The sequence below is a fragment of the Oryctolagus cuniculus genome, chromosome 1 (assembly GCF_051225735.1).
Source record: "Oryctolagus cuniculus isolate XC-2025 breed Fujian yellow rabbit chromosome 1, ASM5122573v1, whole genome shotgun sequence".
Taxonomy (NCBI): Eukaryota; Metazoa; Chordata; class Mammalia; order Lagomorpha; family Leporidae; genus Oryctolagus; species Oryctolagus cuniculus.
Window position 1 is genome coordinate 93752764 of NC_142867.1, and position 23072 is coordinate 93775835.

The following is a 23072-nucleotide window of genomic DNA, read 5'->3' on the forward strand; positions in this document are numbered from 1 at the left end:
GCCACAGAGCCAAGATCTTCACCTAGCTCTCCCACATAGGTGCAGGGGTCCAAGTACTTGGGCCATCTGCTGCTTTCCCAGGCATATTAACAGGGAGCTGGATTGGAAGTGAAGCAGCCGGGAATCAAACTGGTGCTCATATTAGGAGGCCAATGTTGCAAACAGTGGCATACCTGCTCTTTGTTACCACCATCCCCTTAAAAAAAAGACAAACATGTATTTGAAAGTTATGCACACACACACAGAAGGGAGGCGCGGAGGGGGCCACTTGCATTCAGAGGTTCACTCCTCAATGGCCATAAAGGCTAGGGCTGAGCCAGGAGCTTCAAGGGGTCTCCCACGTGTATGTCAGGGGCCCAAACACCTGGGCCTCTTTCTGCTGCTTTCCCAGGCCAGTAGCAAGCAGCAGGATCGGAAGTGGAGCAGCCAGAACAGGAACCAGCAACCATACAGGCGCCCTCCTTTCAGGCTGGGGCTTTACCTGCTATGCCGCAACCCCGGCCCTGATTTTCACACTGAAAAGCAGTATTTTTATTGCTTTTACTGTGAATTACATTCACACAGTAAATCATTTACCCCTCTCAAGTGGGTTTGTGCATATTGGGGAAAGTGAAAAAAATTACAAAACCAAGTTACTATAAAAAGGGGTTACCTTTACTAAAATCGGTGCCTGTTAATGGCACCTATTTTTTAAGTCCCACCATCCGCACAGCGGCTCTCCGCCGGTGGGGGGATGCAAATGGATTCACCTCTGCAGACTCGGCCTTGGCCGTGTGGCGTGTCCAGGCGAGCTGGACGAGCCTTTCCTGAGCACAAGCCGGGAGGGGGCCGGGCAGCCGCGCGGGAGGACTTCCTGCGGCCAAGGGCGGCCGCGAACGCCGCAGAGTCCCAGCGCCGGCCCAGATCGGGCTCCGGGCTCCTCGTCGGGGCGGCAGCGCTGGCAGCTCGGACCGGCAGGCGCACCGCCGGCCCCAGCGCGGGGCAGCGCAGGCCGAGGCCGGAGCGGGGCGGGGGGTAGCTGGTCACGTGCTCCGGCACAGGCGGCGGAGGCCGGAGTCTGCAGGAATGTGGTAACTTGCCGGGGAAAGTTTCCCTCGGCGGGCGGGCGGCCGGCCGGGGATTCAGTGCGGGCGGGCGCGCAGAGGAAGGAAGAGCTGGGAGGAGGCGGAGCCGGCGAGCGGCTCGGGCGGGCGGTTCTCTCAACTTTAGTTTTGGCGTCTGAGGCGAGTTTCCGTCTCAGTCGGGCGCAGCCGCCGCCGGGGAAAAGAAAGAGAGGAAGGAAGGAACAAGAAAAGGAAATAAAAGAGAAAGGGGGAGGGGAAAGGCAACTAGCTGTCCGGCGGCTCCGTCCAGGGAGCTGAAGGGGGAAAAAAAAAAGTTCTGAGGCGCCGCAGGTCCGAGTTTCTGGCAGCCCCTCCCGAGGCGCCGCCGCCAGACCAGTGGAGCCCGGGCGCGGGGCGGGGGCGGAGGCGCCGGGGCGGGGGATGCGGGGCCACAGCGCAGCCCCCCGGCCCTGAGAGCGAGGACAGCGCCGCTCCCGCCGCGCAGCGCCGCCCGGCCCGCCGCACTCGTCGCTTCTCCAGTCTCGGCCCGCGGAGCCGGGGCGTCCCGGCGGAGCCCTCGCCCGCCGCCTGGTCAGGGGGTGCGCGTTGGGGGAGGCAGAAGCCATGGATCCCGGGCAGCAGCCGCCGCCTCAGCCGGCTCCCCAGGGCCAAGGGCAGCCGCCCGCACAGCCCCCCCAGGGGCAAGGCCCGCCGTCCGGGCCGGGGCAGCCGGCACCCCAAGCGTCCCAGGCGGCGCCCCAGGCCCCCCCCGCCGGGCACCAGATCGTGCACGTCCGGGGGGACTCGGAGACCGACCTGGAGGCGCTCTTCAACGCCGTCATGAACCCCAAGACGGCCAACGTGCCCCAGACCGTGCCCATGAGGCTCCGGAAGCTGCCCGACTCCTTCTTCAAGCCGCCGGAGCCCAAATCCCACTCCCGACAGGTAACCTCGCCTCGCCTCTGCCCCTTCCCCGTCGGGCTGGCCCCAGGACCGGGGGGGCGCTCGGGAGCCGCGGCCGCCCGCTCTGCCCAGGGGAGGGGGTTCCGGGAGCCGGGCGGGCGTGGGGGGTCTCCGGCGAAGGGGAGGACCCGGAGACGCCCGCCGGGCCGTGGCTCCCGGCTTCTCGCTCCTGTCGGAGTCCGGGGCCGAGATTTGTTTTTCCCTTGGGAGTTGGTCTCTGCGGTGCAGCCCCGGGGGGCGTGCTCCCCCCCTTCTTCTTCCTTTCTTTCTTTCTTCCCAGGACTCCCGGGAGGTTGGCGGGAGTGGCGGGGAGGTGGGGAGGCAGGAAGGGGGTGGGGAGCCGGCCGGGCCGCGGTGGGCTTGCACAATGCGCGCGCCGCCGCGCTCCGCACCTTCGCTCGCGCGGCGGCCGGGGGGAGGGGGCGCTCTGGCATGTGCGTGGGGGGGAGTCGCCCGCGGCCGCCGGGCTAGTGAAGTGGAGTCCCGAGCCCCCTTTTCCCTCGGGGCCTCTCGATCCACTTGGGGCTCCTGGGGAGTTAAATAATTGTTCTCTTGTTTTCTAGTGTTGATTAGGGGTGGGGGTTGAAGCAGTCCTTTTGGTTTCTTGCTCTTTCTCCACCTCCTCCCGCTCTCTCTGCTCTCCACAACCCCTCACCCCCCACCCCCCACCCCCCAAGCATTTATTTTCCTCGCGGCCCAGGCTCTTTCAGAACTCTCTGGCTGCCCCTGCCCAGACTTTCCTGGAAGTTGTTTATGAGTTCTTTCACCCCTGCGCCTGCCTTGCGCCTTGGAACTCGGGCAGGCTCGCCCTTATCAAACTTAGGAGATTCACGTGCTGCTTTCCCAATTGCAGACTATTATTTACAGTCTGCTGAAATGCTTTGAAATTAGCCACATCTGTACGTTGCGCAGGAACTGAGTTGCGCTTTACAGTACCGAGGGTTTAACACACAAGCCTTTGATAATACACTACAGGTTGACTCAGAGGCCGAGTCCTGCCTACTTCAACTGTGATTAAGTTAATGTTTGGGAAGCGATGACTAATTCTAGGATCGCCATTGCTTCTTAATTCTTATTGAGGATATGAACATGGCTGCTTTTTCACGTACACAACGTTCGATTATTTGGCCCGCTTGATTCATCATCGAAGTGAAAACGCTTATTAAGAACGTGTTAACATTCCGATAGGTCCCAGCAGATTGGTTTCGTGTAGGATTCTCCCCGCACCCCCGCCCCCGTCTGTCTCTTTCTTTCAGAACTTGCTTCAGGCTAAACTTCAGCATAGGAAGTTTGCCCAAACGTTAATTGGTTTTCCAAATACTGCGATGTAGTTAGCCCACTCGGACTGTAACTTGAGTGGAAAGAAGAGTTACCGCCCCCACTCCCATTCCCCCTCCTATTTGCAGGCCTTTTGTATTTTCTCGTTGTGCAACCAGGAGGTTTGGGAACTCGGAAAAGCTCACTTAACCTGATGGCAAAAACCAGGGTTAAGGAGGAGGGAGGAAAAACGTTTTAGTTGCTTGCCTAAACGCTTCAGTTCGTAAGAAGTAGAAATTAGGTATGCTCTTCCCATTCCCTGGAAGTAGGCTTCTGGAATCACTATGGGTGGATGAATGGCCACACAGCTATGCTGCTGGTTACTATGACTTGAAAGTATAATACACATAGGAGATGAAACGCTCCAATTTGTGACATCTATAAACCAAAAAGAATAACAACTTTGTAAAGTGTCCATATTTTTTAGTAAACAGTTACACATGAATTTATGTCCAGTAGTTTATAGATACGTAGTATTCACAATTTACTATGGTTTTATTTTTAATTTTCTTAAGTTGTGCCTTTTGTTCCTGCTGATTTCCTAACTCAAACTTAATCTGAACATTCAGCAGTACAGACATTCAGGCATAAATGACTGCTGATTTCTTCTACCTCCCCAACTTTTCCTGTATGCATTTAGGAAATTCTGACTTTAATAATCAGACCCTAATTCTAATCAAGGAATTTAAAAAACTATACTCGATTATGAGTAGTATGAATCTGCTTTTAAGTACTATTATCCAGAAGTTGTTGACTATAAGTAATTCTATATTTTGTGTATACCAGTGTGTGTATATATACGTGTATATCCATTTTTTCCATCCTGAAAAAAGTTCTTTTACAAATAAGGAAACCAAAGCTCTTAAGATATTTGCTCAGGGTTATGCTAGCCAGCTTGGACTGGAACTCAGAACTTAAGGTCTGAGTGTAGAATTTTTTCCTGCTTTTACATGGTTGTAAGTATTTGCGCAATTTCTTAAGTTATTTCATAATTGAACTGATAACATTTATCTTCTAGGTACATAGATATAGTTCATTTCTCATTCCATTCATTAGATGGCTTTTAAGAACATTGAGGCATTCTGAATCTTTTGCATTTATTAAAAGTTGTATAACTTGCGATAATTGCTTTATTGATGGCTTTTGTTCATAGTAAGAACAAAGATGACAAGGGCTTGTTTTTCCTAGCACTTGGCCTAGGGGAAAAAACATTTAAAACTTAGTGAAACAGTTTTGTGGTTATTCTTTGAATTGTGTTTATACTTGGAATACATTAGAACTTGGAAACACATTCACATTGCTTTGACCTCTTAAACATTTTAGAAGTTATTATTTAAGGGATATTTCTTATATTCTGTACTAATTGTTTCTAAAAGAATTAGAAGGTGTCTGCTACACGTGTGGTAGGTAGGAGTTTGTTTCAATGGACTGCTTATCAATAAAATGACCAATGTTTATAGAAGTGCGTATATAAAATTGTATTGATTAAAAGGATTCATTTGAAAACCTCTGCTCCTCAGTGTCAAATACTAAATGCTGAAATTTGCCTTTGGCACTTAGATGTTTGGTCGTAGTGGAATTTTATCTTAACAGTTAGAAGGGGCAGGGGCTGGAAGAAGATTCTTTTATTTTATTTTTTAAAATTTTCTTCTTGCTATTCCCCATAGGCCAGTACTGATGCAGGCACTGCAGGAGCCCTGACACCACAGCATGTTCGAGCTCATTCCTCTCCAGCCTCCCTGCAGCTGGGAGCCGTGTCTCCTGGGACACTGACCCCCACTGGAGTAGTCTCTGGCCCAGCAGCTACACCCACAACTCAGCAACATCTTCAACAGTCATCTTTTGAGATACCTGACGATGTTCCTCTGCCAGCAGGCTGGGAGATGGCAAAGACTTCTTCTGGTCAGAGATACTTCTTAAAGTAAGTGAGAGTAATGTGGGAGATAGTTATGCACTGGAAAATACAGTAAAGTGGTATCAGGATATACCATTTAGTTTTGTATTTTAGTTAATATTAACATTAAAAGCTCAGTTATATCTTCCAAGGTTTTTTTTTTGGGGGGGGGGTCTGATTTGGCATCAAAATACCAACTATTTGAATGCCCACCCCCCCATTTTTTTAAACACTGTGGATACTATTTTGAAAGCCTGATTCATTCTCAGTTTACAGCCTTTTTATAGTCCTCTTTTGTGGCAGTTTGGATATTCTCATTTTGAGTTTCTACCAAACCTGTTAGCCATCCAAAAACCAAGAATACCATGAAAATTTTCAGATTCGGAGACTTGTAAGACTATTGAAATATGCACAATGCCACTTACATCTTTTAAATTATTTTATTGGTGGAAAATAACTCCAAAATGGTGCTTATTTGAATGCTCAATTTTGCAATATTTTAAATTATGAAATGTCAGATATTTAGCTGTGGTTTGGTATGATGTATCAATTTTTCCCTCAAAATATATAGAGAAATATTTTAAGCTTTAACATACAATCAGCAAACTTCTTTTCATACTATCAGCTCTTCAAAATAGAATCTCTTTTCCCTGGGAAGGTCAAAACAAGGTTTTGGTTTTTTTTTTTTTAAATGTTTTTATCAGCTTTTTTATCTTTACTAAAATTGCATAAAGCTGAAAAGACACACATGGAATTTTAACTAAACTCTATCATTCTGAAGTTATAGTTAAGACCTTATTTTTATCTGACTTGTTTGGCTCACTTGTATACAAAATGTTATCTAAAGCTAATTAATTATAAACTGAAATTAATATTTGTAAAAAAATTATTTTTAAATATTTAAAATCAAGTTGAGATAATTAAGTGAAAACAGTCCAAATTTTGATTCAGATCTTTCTTGACAATCGAAGGCAAATGGAACATTCATTTATAGATAATACAATTAATGATACTGTTTTGTTGTGTGTTAATATGTGTTTTACCTTGCAAGTCTTTTTGGAGTGGGTTGTTATTTTGTAATGTAAGATAGAAAGTTTTGTGACAGGCTTATTTAGGAGAAGAGCAGAGGAAAAGGCTTGATCTTGAAAAGTTTCTACTGATTTTTGCCTCTTTCTGCAAGTTTTTCTTTAAAAATTCTTTTTCTGGTGTCCTGGTATCCATTTCAAAGGGTCAGGTTTCAACCAGAACAATAAGAGGCCTGAGACTGGAAAGTACACACAAGTCTGGCAGACTCTTCTGCATGAGCAGGATCATTTGTTCTCAAGCAGACATCCAAAGTAAATGATTGAAAGAGCTGCTAGCTGTGAGGGATGTGTCTTCAAGAGGAAAGGAGTGGAAACAAACCAGGTTGTTAAGAAAAAGAAAGGCTGTACTTTTTTGAACCTCTCCCTGCTGGGTCACATGCTGACCTGGGAGATTTTAAACAGCTTAATAGCCTGCTTGCTTCTGTCTTTGGTTGATGCTGTGGCGAAAAGTATAAGGTTAAAAAGCAACATTATGTTTTGCTTAGTCTCTTGTAATAATTGCTTGTAGGTGGCTTCTACTTGGACTTTCGTTATTTTGAGTGAATATTTTTTTGAGGTTGGTTGCCATGTATTTTATGGGTAGCGTTTTTGTACACTTGAAATGATTTGCACAATGGATTTTCCCTTGAGAAGAAAAGTTTCTCTTAAAGGTATTGCTATATGAATATGGATGAAGAGTCTATAATGTCCATCATCACTGTGGAGTGGACATGTAAGGAAGGTAAACCAGGCTAGAACGAGGATTTTGTCGTAAGAGGAAAGATGGGAGTGGAGAAAAGGTTCTTGGAAAAGAAGAAGCTGGGGAAGAGGAGGGTTAAGACATGATTGTCCTTTCATTATTTTTAGAGGGTCTCTCCTGTGGAACTAAGGTTAAGGTTATTGTATGATAAGAAACGAGGAGTTTTGGAAGAATTTTCTCTTATCAGGCTTTTCAAAAATAGATGTTTTCCATGAAAAGTAATTCTTGGTCGACAAAAGCAGGTAAAATCATGGATTAGTTGGTGCATGTCAGCAGTTGTACAGAGGTCCCCTTAACATTGAATGTGGAAAATGGGTGTTGTGGGTGTTTAAAATTTCATACTCTTCTAAAGATAACTGCTTTATGAACGTTATACAATTTGAAGAAATATGAAACAAGATTAGCTCACCTCCAGCTTTCAGCTACATCCATGATATTTTTGTGGGCTGTACAGTTGTCATAAATTACTTATTTTTGTGTACTTAACAGATATGTGAGATTAATATCTTTCCTGTGAGTCAAAGATGATAATAAACTAAGCTTTTGGTGTCAGGTTACTATTGTTAAAGTTCATTTTTATCTGTGTTTTGATGCTTTAAAATTAGACCCTATTTGCAGTCACTCTTTATATATTTTCCTATTGTTGCTAGCTAGATGTAGGATGAACATTTAAACAAATTGCATACTTGACACTCATCAACAGGGGAAAGTTATGTAATACTGTATACACTCTTTTAAACATCTTTGGAATTAACTTTTAAGTTACAAAGTGTATAATTTATTGAGATTTATACTTGACACAAAGTTCTCTGAAGTAAATGATCCAGGCATAGAAGGTGATGTAATTTGAGAGAAAACCTACTAATGTTGACTTTTGAAATAACTGTTACCTTGTGACTATTGATAAATGAGTTTTTGAAGTCACTTGACCATCCTCTAGTTTCAAGGTGGCATATTTACTGGAGAATTATAGGCGGGCAGTCATTGGTATTTTTAAAGCCCTTCCTAAGTTTGTGTGATCTTTGGGAGAAGACTTATCTTGGGAAATGATATGGTGGAAATATGGTACTTGTTATATTTATCAATGACACATATTCATCCTCTGGAATGATTATGAAGTACATCAGAAAGGTGTAGTCATTTATATGCCACTGAATTGCCATTAAATTTACCATTTGAAACTAATTTCTTCAGCATGGCACATTGAACTTTAGGAATGTATTCTCTTTACAACCCTCAGAATTATTGCCTTCTTTGGTTGTCTTAACACAGTTTTCCTACAGGAAATAGTTCTTCAAGTAGTTGGTCAACAACTTCCTATTTCTTTATAAGCTGCTGAATAACTTCCTGAATTAGTATTCTATAATATCTCTGGTTACAAGGAGTGTTTTACTTCTCAGATTTATTGTATTGAATCTGATGCCTTGTAACTGTTATCTGTACAAAGAACTTCTTAGCATGTAACATACCATGTAAGACTTTATAATTTGATTTAAGGAATGTAATTCAGTGATTTTTGAAAGTTTGTAGTTTTGTATTATATTAATGTTCTGTTACTAATCTTTTAAAAGATAGTTTTTCTTCATTTCCATTATTTATCACTTGCTGAATCACTGGCCATAGTTTTTTTTAGTCCTTGAGGATTCAAGGTTTCTTGTGGTTTTGTTTTGCTTTGATTAGAAGTTATATTGGTTCTGTTAAATGTTATCTTGATCTGTAGTTTGAGAAGGTACTGTTTTCAGAGATTCTTGATACTGCACAGCACATAACTTAGTCATGTTGCAATATTAAATTAATTTACCTTGTAGATATTATTGATCACCATAAAACAGTAGTTTGTTTTTCTTCATGCTATTTTAGAAATTATTATTAACTCCCCTAATAAAAGCTACCTGAGAAATGTACCAAGGAAAAGAGAATTAATCTGTTTCTTGTTTTAAATTGATCTTCTCCTCCCACTGGCCCAAAAGAATATAAACACATACAGTGTATATTGTTACCGTAATAAGATTAGAGGTTTCAAAAGGGAACAGTTTTGTAAAGAATAAGCCTATGCGTTTTTTTTTTTTTTTAACAATATCAAGCAAGGGTAACCAAAGTGATTTCCCTTTAAAAATGAAGAGCTTCTAATTCTGTCAACATATATTGATTAAGTAGCAAGTGCATGCGTGCCTGTACACACACACACACACACACACACACTCTGTAATGACTAAACAGTTCAAATTAGAATCACAAAGTATTTCCCTATCTGAGGGGAGGGCCGGTCTCTACCTGTTTGTCTTGCTGTTGAGGCTGAGTGGAGAGGCCCCCAGCTCTCAGAAAAAGGGCTTGCTTCTGCTCAGTGGGTGGCCATACCCTGGGGAAGAATGGCCTGCAGAGGAGAAAAACTGCAAAGGGACTGAATTCAACAGTGGCAAAAGAAAAACAGCCGAATGATAGTGGAAGTGACAAAGCAAATAGAACATAAAGTTCAAATTATTCCTTGAGAAAAATATTGAGTATTTGTAGTGTGAACTAAGAAAAATAGGTGTTAAATACAGAAAACTCTATTGACTTCAAGTAGTAGGCTAATTTTCTTTGGAATATAACATTTAAAAATACCCCTCCCCTGAAAGTCTCTCAAGTTAACCATTTAAAAAAACTTGGTAGTAGTCAAATACTTAAAGCTTTGAAACTCCAAAATAAGCTGTTCTTATGAAGCTTATTTTAGAGTAGAGCATTATATTTCACGTTGTAGTTGAAAAACATGTAAATAAACTACCTAGAATAGTAATACTGTCAGGACTATGTTGTCCTGTACCTTAAGGCTTTTGAGGAGAAGCAAACTTCAAACCTAACCTTTTAGTTGCCAGCATGTATATTGAAGTTTAGGCTTAGGACAAATCAGTTGTTAAGATTTAAGGTTATTCAAACTTAATTTGCTGCCTTCTTTAATAGTGTAATTTATCCATTAATTATGGCTTGAAAGTTTAATACTAGTTGAGTAGCATCATATAAAGGGAGGTCTTAAAAGAGTTGTTTGATTTTATAGCTGTGGTTACTAAGTGATGCAGTTCTTACAAAAGGGGCTTCTGATTCTAGGATTAATCAGAGTTTCAAGCCATGAAAGGGGCATTGCTGTTTTTATGAAGAAGAATTGCTTCATGGTTCTGGTTGCTCAAGTACTGTAGCACTGAGTTTCCTGGGAACAAGTACTGCCACCATGGAGGCACTTTTTATTTATGTAGTGCTTGACCCCTTCTAAAAGCAAACAAAGAAGTTTGGTATAAATCACAACAGTCCTTTTTACCCCCCTTAATATCTAGACAAGGAAAACTGATTAGTTTAATCCTCATTTGGCTCTTATCATGCAAAGAATCATAATTGAAGTGATAAGTAGTTGTTCCTTTGAATTATGTTGCAAATTAGCAAAGTAAAGCAGATGAGAGTATCTGTTAGAATCTGAGGTTTTCTCCCCTTCAAGTAGTTTCAGTGCTTTGTGATTAGTGATATTACTTCCTCTTTTTTTTTTTTTAAGATTTATTTATTTATTTATTTGAAAGAGTTACACAGAGAGAGAAAGAGAAGCAGAGGAAGAGGTCTCCATCCGCTGGTTCACTCTCCAGTTGGTCACAACAGCTGGAGCTGTGCCAATCCAAAGCCAGGAGTCAGGAGGTTCTTCCGGGTCTCCCAAGTGGGTGCAGGGGCCCAAGGACTTGGGCCGACTTCTGTTGCTTTCCCAGGCTGGATCGGAAGAGGAGCATCCATATGGGATGTCAGCACTGCAGGCAGCGGCGTTACCTGTACCTGCTACACCACAACGTCGGCCCCCATCTTTTTTTTTTTTTTTTTAATATGCTTCTCTTTTTGTGGAATAATGTTCATCACATTTATCAGATTCTTCTGAGTCTTGATTTGGGGATGTATGGGAGGGCATTTCATTAAAAGCCCTTTCCTGGGGCCCGCATTGTGCTTAGCAGATTAAGCCACCACCTTTTGATGCCAGCATCCCAAATGGGTACCTGTTCAAGTCCCGGATACTCTGCTTCTGATCCAGCTCCCTGCTAATGTGCTGGGAAAGCAGCAGCCGGTGGCCCAAGTTCCTGGGCCCTTGCATCTATGTGGGAGACCTGGAAGAAGCTCCTAGCTTTGTTGTAGCCATTTGAGGAGTAAACTAGTGGATGGAAGATTCTCTCTCTCTCTCTCTCTCTTTTTCTGGCAACTGCTTATTTAAATCAAGTTTTTGTTTATTTTTAAAGTAAGGGCTTTATTTGGACAATAGTATGTTTAGAGGTGGGTGCTTTTTGATTGCATGCTTGAAAATCTGTTGTAGACTAATTGGGGTCTAGAATAAAGACTTTTTTTTAGAGAGTGCTACTTAGTGCATTGACAAAGTCATACGTAGATTAGAAAGTTGTTGCATTTCAATTTCTTGCATATCCTGAATTGACTGTAGTGTGGAGCAGGCTTTTTGGGAAGAAAATAGACCTTACCATGTAAGAGTTGGGGTAAGATGTGTTTTTTTTTTTTTTTTTCTCTGTACAAGGCATGGATATGGATTCTTTTGTTTGTATTTATAAGATTGTCCTACCTCAATGTCCCCCTTTCATATACCTAATTTTGTAGATTTCTTTTAATTTCTTATAATAGTAACACTTGTTCGTGACAATCAGGAAACTCAGGAAAGATGAAAGCAGGGAAGGAAGCATCTAACCTCATGTATGAACTTAGTTTGAGGTTTATTATTTTAGGAAAGTTAACATATATTGATTTTAAAAAAAATTGTACCATAAAGTTTGTAAAGAAAAAGCAGTAATTCACTTTTCCATATGGATTGTTTTCCCCAGAGGCAAACAGTTTTCTCTCATTTTAGGTGCTTTCTTTCTCTCCTGGTTCTTTAAAAAAATTCCAGTTTATGAAATGTGTTACATTGACTCTTGAATTTTCTTTGCTTTTCAAAATTTCCCTTTCCTTGGACAGGCATTTGGCATAGTCATTAAGATGGTGTTTGGGACACCCTTATCCCATATGGGGTACCTGGATTTGAGTTTTGGCTCCGCTGTTCATTCCATCTTAATGCTAATGCTTACCCTGGGAAGGAGCAGCTGATAGCTAGAGTAGTTTAAGAGTCCTGGATTGAGTTAACAGCTTTGGCCTGGCCCAGCCTCATCTATTGGGGGCATTTTGGGAATCAGTGGGTAGGAGAGCTCTTTCTATTTCTTTCTGCCCTTCAAATGAACAAATACATCTTTAAAGAAACCACTTTATTTTTTTATTTTGTTTATTTGAAAGGCAGAGTTATGGAGAGCAGATCTTCCATCTGCTGGTTCATTCCCCAAAATCCGTGATGGATAGGGCTGGACTGGCCAAATGCAGGGACCTAGAACTCCATCCCACATGGGTGGCCATCTCATTCGAGGGTGGCCGGGATCTAGTCACTTGGGCCATCTTCAGTTGCTTTCCCAAGCACATTAGCAGGGAGCTGGATTGGAGGTAGAACAGCTGGAACTTGAACTGCCTCTCATGTGAGATACTAGCATAAGGTGGTGGCTTAATTTCCTGCACTACAATGCCAGCCCCCTCCCAAAGTAAAACTTTTCCTTTCCTTAATTTCTCCAGCATAGTTGCTAATTTTAAACATATAATTAATATATTAAATATATAAGATATTTTATATATAAGTGCATAAGATATATAATATATAAATATATGTAAATATATCTTATGTACTTATTTATAACATGACTATAATTTGTTTTTACATTAGTATCACTGGGTTTGCCTATAGCTAAATGATGTACTACAATTTTGTGAATAACTTTTGTGTTTTCTTGGAATTACTGATTGCTTTGTGTTTTCAGTTGTATTTCTGATGCTTTTCTGCTCCTTTTGGATGTGTCCCTGAAAGTCCTTTGTTTTCCCTGCTCTGGGATAGACTTGTTGCTTCAGAGTATCATGTTGTTGGCTCATCCTGGGAGGGTTCTTGCTTTACTATACTTGGTTGGATACCCTGTTTTTCTGTTTCTTGATTTATTCACTCTTAGAGTTTACTTATCCCCCAGAAATTTGCTGAGAAAAAAAGGGTACATTGGGAGGTAACTATGCTGAGATTTCTTGTGTCTCTAATTTTTTTTATCTGTTAACATTTAATGGACAGTTTGTAGAATTCAAAATTAAGTTGTTTTTCCTTGGAATTTTGAAGGAATTGCTCCATTTTATTCTAACTTCTAGTTTTCTTACCACATATTTAAACTCACTTTGCTTCCCTTGGGGATTTTGATATCTTTGGGAGATTAAACTTAAAATTCATGGTAAAGAGTGCATAGTCTGGAAACTCTGATTTTAATCGTGTATTTGTTTAAGGCAGAGAGAGAGAGATTGCAAACAAGTGAGTGAACTAGATCCATATTTCCCATCCTCTGGTTTACTCCTAAATGCCTGCAACAACCAGGTCTGGGCCTGGTTGAAGCTGGAAACCAGGAACTCAATCTGGATCTCCCACATAGGTTACAGGAACCCAACAACTTGAACCATCACCTGCTCCCTCGCAGGGTGCACATTATCTGGAAGCTGGAATTAAGAGCAGAGCTAGGCAGTGAACCTAGGTACTTCTAAAAGGAATGTGGGCATTCCAAGTGGAGTTTCAACTGCTGTGCCAAACTATTGCCCTGTGAATCATGCTGCTTAAAGTGCAGTTCTCTAAACTGTCCGTGAGTTCTGGAAAATATTTCTTGTTCCTAGACACTTTCTTCCTTTCTTTTCTCTTTTTCTGAAACTCTTGTCGAATAAGTTTTTAATTTTTCTTATTTAACCTCCTGTTTTCCTTTACTTAGGCTTTTTTTTAATACTTTCTGGGAGATTTCAAAAAAGTTTTTTTTAAGATTTATTTATTTGTTTGAAAGAGTTAGAGGGAGAGACAGAAAGAGATCTTCCATCCACTAGTTCACTCCCCAAATGGCTGCAATGGATGGGGATGGACCAGGTGGAAGCCAGGAGCTTCTTCAAGGTTTTCCATGTGAGGGCAGGACTTTTCCCATGCCATTAGACGGAGTTGGATTGGGAGTGGCTGGCACATGAACCAGCACCTATAAGGGATGCCGGCGTTGCAGTCACCTGTAACATCACAGTGCCGGCTTTAAGACCCAAATCTTTTTACAGTTGATTTTTTTTTTGAAAACTATTATTAATTTCCAGTGTCTCTTTTCTGAGCTCATTCTTCATTGTTCATAATAACATGCTGTTCTTATTTCATGGATATAAGTAATATAATATTTCTTGGAGGATATTATACTTGGTACTTCATATCTGGTACCTTAATTAAGTTAGTATCACTAGAGAACACTACAACATGGACCAGACCCCTGAACTTGTAGGAACCCTAGATGCCAGTGTTGCAGGCGGCAGTTTAACCCCTTGCATCCAATACCAGCCTCTTAATAAGTTTTTAAAAAGTTGTATGGAAGCTGAATTTTTGTGAGTTCAATTTATAATTATTAGACTAAATATAAAGTTGCCAGTTCTCTAAGCCCAAAATTATTAGCAATTTTGTATGATTTGACTTATAATACCACTTTTTTCTAAATCTTTAAGTAAATGCTTATATTTGAAAGGATTACAGAGAAAGAAAGAGAGAATCGAGATCTTCCATCTGCCGATTCACTCCCAATATGGCTACAATGACTGGGGCTGGGCCAGGCTGAAGCCAGGAATTTCATCTTGGTTTCTCATGTGGGTGCAGGGGCCCAAGTATTTGGATCATCTTCTGCTGTTTCACAAGGCGCATTAGCAGAGAGCTACATTGGAAGTGGAGCAGCCAGAACTTGAACTGGTACACAAATGGGATGCTGGCACTGAAGACCATGCCCTGACCTGGTGCACCACAGCGCTGGCCCTACTAGCTTATGTTTTTATGTGTTTTAATTTTTTTAAAGGGAGGAACTGTATTTTAACCTTGGGTAATGTATGAGTTTGGCTTCCAGGGTTTGGTTTTGAAGGGGCAGAGAAACCAGAAATCTAATTTCTGTTCTTGTATATGATAGTGGAGATATTTGTATTTTTTAAAAAAGATTTATTTATTTATTTGAAAGGCAGAGTTACAGAGAGAGAGAGAGAAAGAGAAAGAGAAAGAAAGAGAATAACTTCTATCTGCTGTTAAACTCCCCAAATACCGGTGCTGGCCAGGTTGAAGCCAGGAGCCTATAACTCCATCTGAATGTCCCACATGGGTGACAGGGCTCCAAGCATTTCATCTTCAACTGCTTTTCCAGGCATAGTAGCAGGGAGGTGGGCAGGAAGTGGAGTAGCCAGGACTTGAATCAGGGATGCTGGCATCACAGATAGCACTTAACTTGTGGTACCACACATCAACCCTTCTTATCTTTTTATCTGGTACCAGGGCATTTCAAAAAATTCATGCAAAAATAGAATCACAAGAGAAGTTTCTTTAGGTTTACAGAAGTTTTTTATGTCCATGCATATTTTTTCCTAATATGAATTTTTATTTTTTGCTGCCTTTTTAATATGCATTTTTCATGAATGTTTTAAAGTATTCTTATATGTACAACTTTAAAATTAGGGCTTTAAAATAGCCTCTTGGAATTAGTGATCTGTCAGTCTCTCTTTCATTAGTATCTATAGTGGTAGGAAAAATATTTATTCATGTCAAAATTGATTCAGTAATTATTAGAGTACTTGCATAGTTTAACCCAAAAGATATGTGACTGTGTTTTTATCTCAGTTTATGTTGTTGCTTTCCCTGTTAGGTACTCTTTTAATAGATGGTTCAAGAAGTAATCTATGTTCAGTCTTCAGTAGGTCATTGCCCATGTCATAGAATAATACATTTCTCCTGTATTCTACCTAGTGATCACATAAACATTTTAAAGGACTAAGAGTTTCATGAAAACTAAATTTTGGTTAAGACAGATCCACCCATAGGTGATGACTAACATTTGTTAGGACCCTTTGTTGTTGGTCTATAGTTGAATTTTTCCAGGTCCACCTTTCAAACAGCCTTCCCCGTGCCCAGATAAAAACTGGTTACATAAATCAAAGTTTTAAAGCCACATAAGATATTTAGCGACCAAAGAAAAAACAAGATTGGAGCACTATACAGCAATCAGAGAAGAGGGTAAAATATTACCACCAGGAAAAGATATGCTTTAGGATACACAAAAGGCATTAAAATACTGAATGGTATGGGGAGGAATGGACAGTATCAGTTCGCCTGGTTAAACGTGTACCATAAGGAACTGTGTTAAAATAGTGAAGTGCCAAGGTTAGAAATGAGCTAAATGAGATTCCTGAGACCCTACCTCAAATTAATTCCTAATAGGTAGGAAAACAATTTTTACAAAGTTAAAATGCATCAAATCTCCTTGATAACTTTTTTAAAAGATAAAATTGTTAGTGAAGAGTTGTCCAAATATAGATGTTTCTATTTTTCCTTTACACATGTTCAGACTGATATAGGTTAAGTTTCTGAAATCAATGTAGTTTGGATGGATTCCAAATGATGTAACAGGAGCATTTTTAACTCCTCCCAGCTGGAGGGTGTCCAGATTTTCCTGTTAGGACTAGTTCAGATCTGTACTTATGAGCAAGAAAATACTGATTCTCTACAATGATGTAAGAATATCATCATCTGGTATATTTGAGGATAAAGTATGCCCTTTCTATACCTGGCTATTCTTCAGTTTTGATTTAGTGTTGTTGATATTCCAGATAAGAATCTGCACAGCTTATCTGTAAGCTAATTCCCTCTCTTCTAACATAGAGTGGTTTTACTAAAAAAAAAAAAAACCACTTGGTTCTAGATTATGTATGTTGAATTACTTTTATGGTGTTACAGTTTCTTTGTACCTATAGTCCTTTTGTTGCTTTCTTTGAACTCAGTATATGTGCTTATTGGTCTCTTGATTTCATGAATGTCTATGTAGTCATTTCATTTAGCTAGCATCGTTTAAGTGCTTGCTGGGTTCTACTATATGGATTTGGGACAAAATAACGTAAGTCTTAATGGTTAGGATGAATCTCAGTACTGCTGTAAATCATCTTGTTTGTCTTTTCATTACTAACTAGCTCTCACTAGAGACTAACTATAAGCTCAGTGAAGATGAATTTTGCTCTCTTTGTTGAGTGTTATATTTTTTGGCAAATGACATTGTTTAGACTAATTTATTTCAGAGACCATTGGACAGTGTTCACTCTGGTTGATGCCTGCACTTCCTGTATAATTACATATTACTATCATTTTCTCAAAACATCCCACTTTGGATGATAAATTACATATTCTAAGCTAAACCATGTGCTAACCAGATTATTTGTGTATTTAAAAGTTAATTTTATGAATTTGAGATTATTATTAAATAACTAATGAAAAAGGATACTGCTTATGTTCTGGATATATATTATAACAGTAGTTCTGTTTTTTTTTTTTGTTTTTTTTTGTTTTTTTTTGTTTTTTTGACAGGCAGAGTGGACAGTGAGAGAGAGAGACAGAGAGAGAAAGGTCTTCCTTTGCCGTTGGTTCACCCTCCAATGGCCGCCGCTGCAGCCGGCACACCGCGCTGATGGCAGGAGCCAGGATCCAGGTGCTTTTCCTGGTCTCCCATGGGGTGCAGGGCCCAAGCACCTGGGCCATCCTCCACTGCACTCCCTGGCCACAGCAGAGAGCTGGCCTGGAAGAGGGGCAACCGGGACAGAATCCGGCGCCCCGACCGGGACTAGAACCCGGTGTGCCGGCGCCGCAAGGTGGAGGATTAGCCTATTGAGCCATGGCGCCGGCCATAACAGTAGTTCTGTTCTGAAGTGTTAAAAGTTTGTTCCATGGACAGTGAATATCCGACTGCTTTAGAATTAAATGGGTAAGAAATGGAATTCCATTGTTGTAAAGGTGATAACCAGAGGGCAAATTACTCTGGGAGTCCAGAGGAGGAGAAATAAGATGGTGGCTTTGGTACTTAGGCCAAGAGACAGTATTCACGTACCTTGAGCTCAGTCAGTGGTGGATATAAATGAGGTGGGAGTAAGAAACATAGTTGCAGAAAGGTTTTCTGGTAACACCAAAGAGCTTGCACTCCCCACCTTGAATAACATTGCATCTTAATAGAGTCTCCTCATTAATGTTGCTAATCATGGTTAATTGTGTACTCTAATTTTTTCCCCAGTTTTTAGAAAGTATTTTTTGATAAGAATACACTTGAGAAACTATTAAGTGGCTTTGGTTTTATTTACTGCTTGAAGTAAATTGTTTAGACTTGAGGATCATGCATTATATAAACATTGTTAAATGTAATCATATCCTATATACATTTTTAAGAGCTCATTTTGATATTAGTGCCTATTTAAGGTTTTGTTTGCTACTTTTTAAATTTTTATTTTTTAAATTATTTCATTTATTTGAAAGAGTTACAGAGAGAGGTAGAGGGGTAGAGTCAGGGAGAGAGAGGTCTTCCATTCCGCTGGTTCACTCCCCAAATGACTGCAATGGCTAGAGCTGAGCTGATCTGAAGCTAGGAGCCAGGAGCTTCTTCCAGGTCTCCCACATGGGGACAAGGACCCAAAGACTTGGGCCATCTTCCACTGCTTTCCCAGGCTACAGCAGAGAGCTGGATTGGAAGAGGAGCAACTGAGACTTGAACCAGTGCCTGTATGAGATGCTGGCACTTTAGGCTGGGGCTTTAACCCACTGTGCCACAGTGCCGGCCCCGGCTACTTTTTTTTTTTTTTTTAAGTTTTTTTATTTATTTGAAAGGCAGAGTTACAGAGAGGCAGAGAGAGAGAGAGAGAGGTCTTCCATCTGCTGGCTCACTCCCCAGATGGCCGCAATGGCTGAAGCTGCGTGGATCCAAAGCCAGGAGCCAGGAGCTTCTTCCAGGTCTCCCACGTGGGTACAGGGGCCCAAGGACTTGGGCCATCTTCCACTGCTTTCCCAGGCCATAGCAGAGAGCTGGGTTGGAAGAGGAGCAGCCAGGACTTGAACCGGCACCCATATGGGTTGCTGGTGCTTCAGGCCAGGGCTTTAACCCACTGTGCCACAGCACTGGCTCCAACAACTACTTTATTGTATCAAACAGTTTTGTGGGTCTGGAATTTAGTAAAGGCATAGTTGAGTGTTCTTTTCCATATAGCATTGGTGGAGGTCACTTACTGCTATTCAGCTGGCAGACTAAGCCCAAAGATGGCTTAACTCACGTGTGTTGTCCTTTGGTGTAGGTGGCTGGAACTATCCAAATGGCCTTTTCATCATTGCATTCTCCAGGTAGTTGGATTATTTAATGACAACAAGATTCCTAGAGAGAAGACTTCAAGAGCCTAAGGCCTAGTCTCAGATTTCTCATTCTGTTAGGCCAGTTACTAAACTAGCTCATAGAAGGTCAAGACAAATTAGATTTCATTTTTCAGTTGAATGAATGGCAAAGAATTGGTGATTATTTTTAATTCACCATAATCTTTAAATAAATTTTTCATAATGTTGAACTTTTTATCAGTGAATTATGATGCAAATATTGTTGTAATTTACTTTTTTTTTTATCCTGTCATCTCTTATTGGGTGTTAGTTCTCACTTCAGGTATGAAAGAATCCAGCAACAATAGAGTTCCTTGGAAATGGGAGCTGGGCCAGGGAGCTCATGGTTGTCAGTGCAGAGTACACCCTCACATTAGCATCTCTTAGTGGTGCTTGCAGCGCTGCTCATAAGAAAGGCAGTAGTTGAAAAGCACATAAGCTGCCAATACCATGTCCGCCTCACACTGCTCCCTTTCTTCACATTGATGGGCTTGTTGTAATACTGGTAGTAACCTCTTAGAAATGTTGGACCAGTGCCTTTAGGGGTGAAATATAGCATTAGTTTTCGGCTTGGCAGCTTCCCTAGTTTGACATCCATAAGTTTCTTCTTCTTCAGTGGTATGACTGATGCCATCTTAGAGTCCTTGTGTCTCCTGTGCCTGTAATTCACTTTTTTTTTTTTTTTTTTTAAGATTTATTTGAAAGGCAGAGTTACAGAGAGGCAGAGGGAGAAGAGAGGTCTTCCATCCGCTGGTTCACTACCCAAATGACCACAAAGGCTGGAGCCTCACCTGTCCGAAGCCAGGAGTCAGGAGCTTCCTCTGGGTCTCCCACTCGATGCAGGGGCCCAAAGCACTTGGGCCATCCTCCACTGCTTTTCCACACCATAAGCAGAAAGCTGATCAGAAGAGCAGCTGGGACATGAACCTGGCGCCCACATGGGATGCCGGTGCCACAGGTGGAACTTAGCCTACTATGTCACAGTGCCATTTTGTGTGTCTGTGTGTGTGTGTGTGTGTGTGTGTGTGAGAGAGAGAGAGAGAGAGAGAGAGAGAGAGAGAGATTTAATCCTCCGTGAATTACCTTTGGATCAATGATATGAGTGTAGGGGTCTTAGTTAATTTTTTTCTCAGCTGGGAAAAATTATTCTAGAACTATTTCATAAAAAGTTGATTTCTTGGGGCCAGCAGGTTAAAGCCCTGGCCTGAAACACTGGCATCCCATATGGGCTCCAGTTCTTGTCCCAGCTACTCCTCTTCTGATCCAGCTCTCTGCTATGGCTTGGGAAAGCAGTGGAAGATGGCCCAAGTCCTTGGACCCCTGTACCCACATAGGAGACCTGGAGAGGCTCCTGGCTCCTGGCTTTGGATCTGCGCAGTTCTGGCCATTGAGGCCATCTGGGGAATGAACCAGTAGATGGAAGACCTCTCTCTGTGTCTACCTCTCTGTGTAACTCTTGTCTTTCAAATAAATAAAAAAAACTTTAAAAAAAAGATTTCTTCCCTTATTGGCTAGTAATTTTAACCTCTGTCCATGATAAATATACATCTGTTACTCTGTCCTGTTGGATCCCTTTCTGTTCCTGTGCCAGTAGTATTCTGTCATAATTACTTGTGCATTTGACTATGTTTTGATACTGGAGTAAGTTCTTTTATATTGTCCTGTCTGTGGTATTCTTAGTTTGTTGTATTCAAATAAATTTTAGAATTCATCTTTCAAGTTCTTCAAAGGACCCCTCTTGAAATTTTGACATTGCAATGAATCTATGAAAAATTTGGAAAATTGGCATATGTATGCTATTAAGTCTTCTAATCTGTTAAGATGGTATAAAAATACCTTGTTCTCTTACCCCACTCTCCTTAATGTAGAAATTCTAGTAATACAAAGATATAGGACTAACTAGACAGACCTGGGTTGGAACTCAGTTCTGCTTCTTTATTGTCTTTGGGCCTCAGGCAGGTCATGTAAACTATACATTTCAGTTTTCTTATCTAAAAACGAGTGGCAGTATCTGCCCAGCAGAGTTACAAGGATCAGCTATCGCTATCGTGTAAAAATCCTTAGCACAGAAACTAGTGAATGATAATCTCTCTCTCTCTCCCTTTTTTTTTTTTTTTTTTTTTTTGACAGGCAGAGTGGACAGTGAGAGAGACACACAGAAAGGTCTTCCTTTTGCTGTTGGTTCACCCTCCAATGGCCGCTGCGGCCGGCGCACCGCGCTGATCCGAAGGCAGGAACCAGGTGCTTCTCCTGGTCTCCCATGGGGTGCAGGGCTCAAGCACTTGGGCCATCCTCCACTGCACTCCCTGGCCACAGCAGAGAGCTGGCCTGGAAGGGGGGCAACCAGGACAGAATCCGGCGCCCCGACCAGAACTAGAACCCAGTGTGCCGGCGCCGCTAGATGGAGGATTAGCCTATTGAGCTGCGGCGCCGGCCAATAATCTCTTATTTTAAATATAATTACACTTTTAAATATTACACTGCCATTTCTTGGCAGCAAAAAAGTTAAGCTTATTAGTGTAATGAATTCATCAAAATGAATGGGTAGAATTTAAGTGATATATATGTGAATATTCACTGTAAAATTCTTTTTTTTTTTTTTTTTTTTTTTGACAGGCAGAGTGGACAGTGAGAGAGAGAGACAGAGAGGAAGGTCTTCCTTTTGCTGTTGGTTCACCCTCCAATGGCTGCCCTGGCCGGCGCACTGCGGCCAGCGCATCGCGCTGATCTGAAGCCAGGAGCGAGGTGCTTTTCCTGGTCTCCCATGCGGGTGCAGGGCCCAAGTTCTTGGGCCATCCTCCGCTGCACTCCTGGGCCATAGCAGAGAGCTGGCCTGGAAGAGGGGCAACCAGGACAGAATCCGGCGCCCCGACCGGGACTAGAACCCGGTGTGCCTGCACCGCAAGGTGGATTAGCCTATTGAGCCACGGCGCCAGCCCACTGTAAAATTCCATCTAACTTGCTACATGCTTGAGATTTTCATATAATTTCAGGAATAAAGCTATGAAAAATATATATTGTTTAAGAGAATTTGCTACTTTTCTTTCTCCCACTACTATGAGGTCAAAGTAAAAACAAGTTAAATTTGACTTTTTAGATGGTTTTGAGCATTTTTTACAGTGATGATGTTCCTTTTCTTGATATTATTAACCTTATAAGATCTAAAAATGTTTATAGCATAGCTTATAATTAACTTCTGGTTTTGAGAGAAATGGAAGGTTGAGCCAAGTTCTTTTCTTGCTGTTTTGGTTATCTTTTGCTTCATTAAATGACTATACACAAAAAAACTTGTGACTTAAATTAATGATTCTGCCATTTGCTGAGCAATTCTGCTGTTGTTGCCAGGGGAACTTAAGTAGCTGTATTTGGCAACTGGATTTGGGCTGGAGGGTCTAAGGTCTTATTCAAGTGTCTGGGGCTGTGGTGCTGGCTCTTGGCTAGGCCTTTTTTTCTCCATGATCTCCTTATTCACCTGTCTAGTCCAAAGTTCCTTACATGTCAGTGGAAACATTCCAAGAAGAAGATAGAAACTTTAAGGCCTCCTGAAGCCATTGTACAATGTCATTTTGATGTGGGCAATGGATATTAATTTCCAATCCAGGTTTTTGCTTCCTGTAGAAACAGAAATACTAAGTAGAGATTGGTATTGTGTGCAAATAGGAACAGAATTTATTTAGTGGTAAGAGAATAAACATACATTCATACATGAATGCAGGTCATCCCACACTGAGAAATACCAACATGAGTGGGCCACAGAGTT

The 23072-nt window shown here is 41.6% G+C and overlaps 1 protein-coding gene and 1 pseudogene across 9 annotated transcripts in view; one reads left to right on the forward strand and one right to left on the reverse strand.

The window, feature by feature from the left end:
* The first annotated feature begins 996 nt into the window (after window positions 1-996).
* YAP1 (Yes1 associated transcriptional regulator) overlaps window positions 997-23072 on the forward strand; it is a 149437-nt gene continuing 127361 nt past the window's right edge. For 6 of the 9 annotated variants that reach the window (XM_017343684.4, XM_017343698.4, XM_017343691.4 and 3 more), the window contains exons 1-2: window positions 1195-1988; window positions 4991-5244. In XM_017343684.4, the coding sequence (XP_017199173.1) occupies window positions 1668-1988; window positions 4991-5244 (575 nt within the window). In that variant the 5' untranslated portion in view covers window positions 1195-1667. Of the gene's footprint in view, window positions 1989-2089; window positions 2299-4990; window positions 5245-23072 lie in introns of those variants that run through there. The other 3 variants (XM_017343710.4, XM_017343694.4, XM_089333226.1) reach the window with 3 other exon arrangements.
* LOC149128519 (ATP synthase F(0) complex subunit f, mitochondrial pseudogene) lies at window positions 19586-20075 on the reverse strand (annotated as a pseudogene).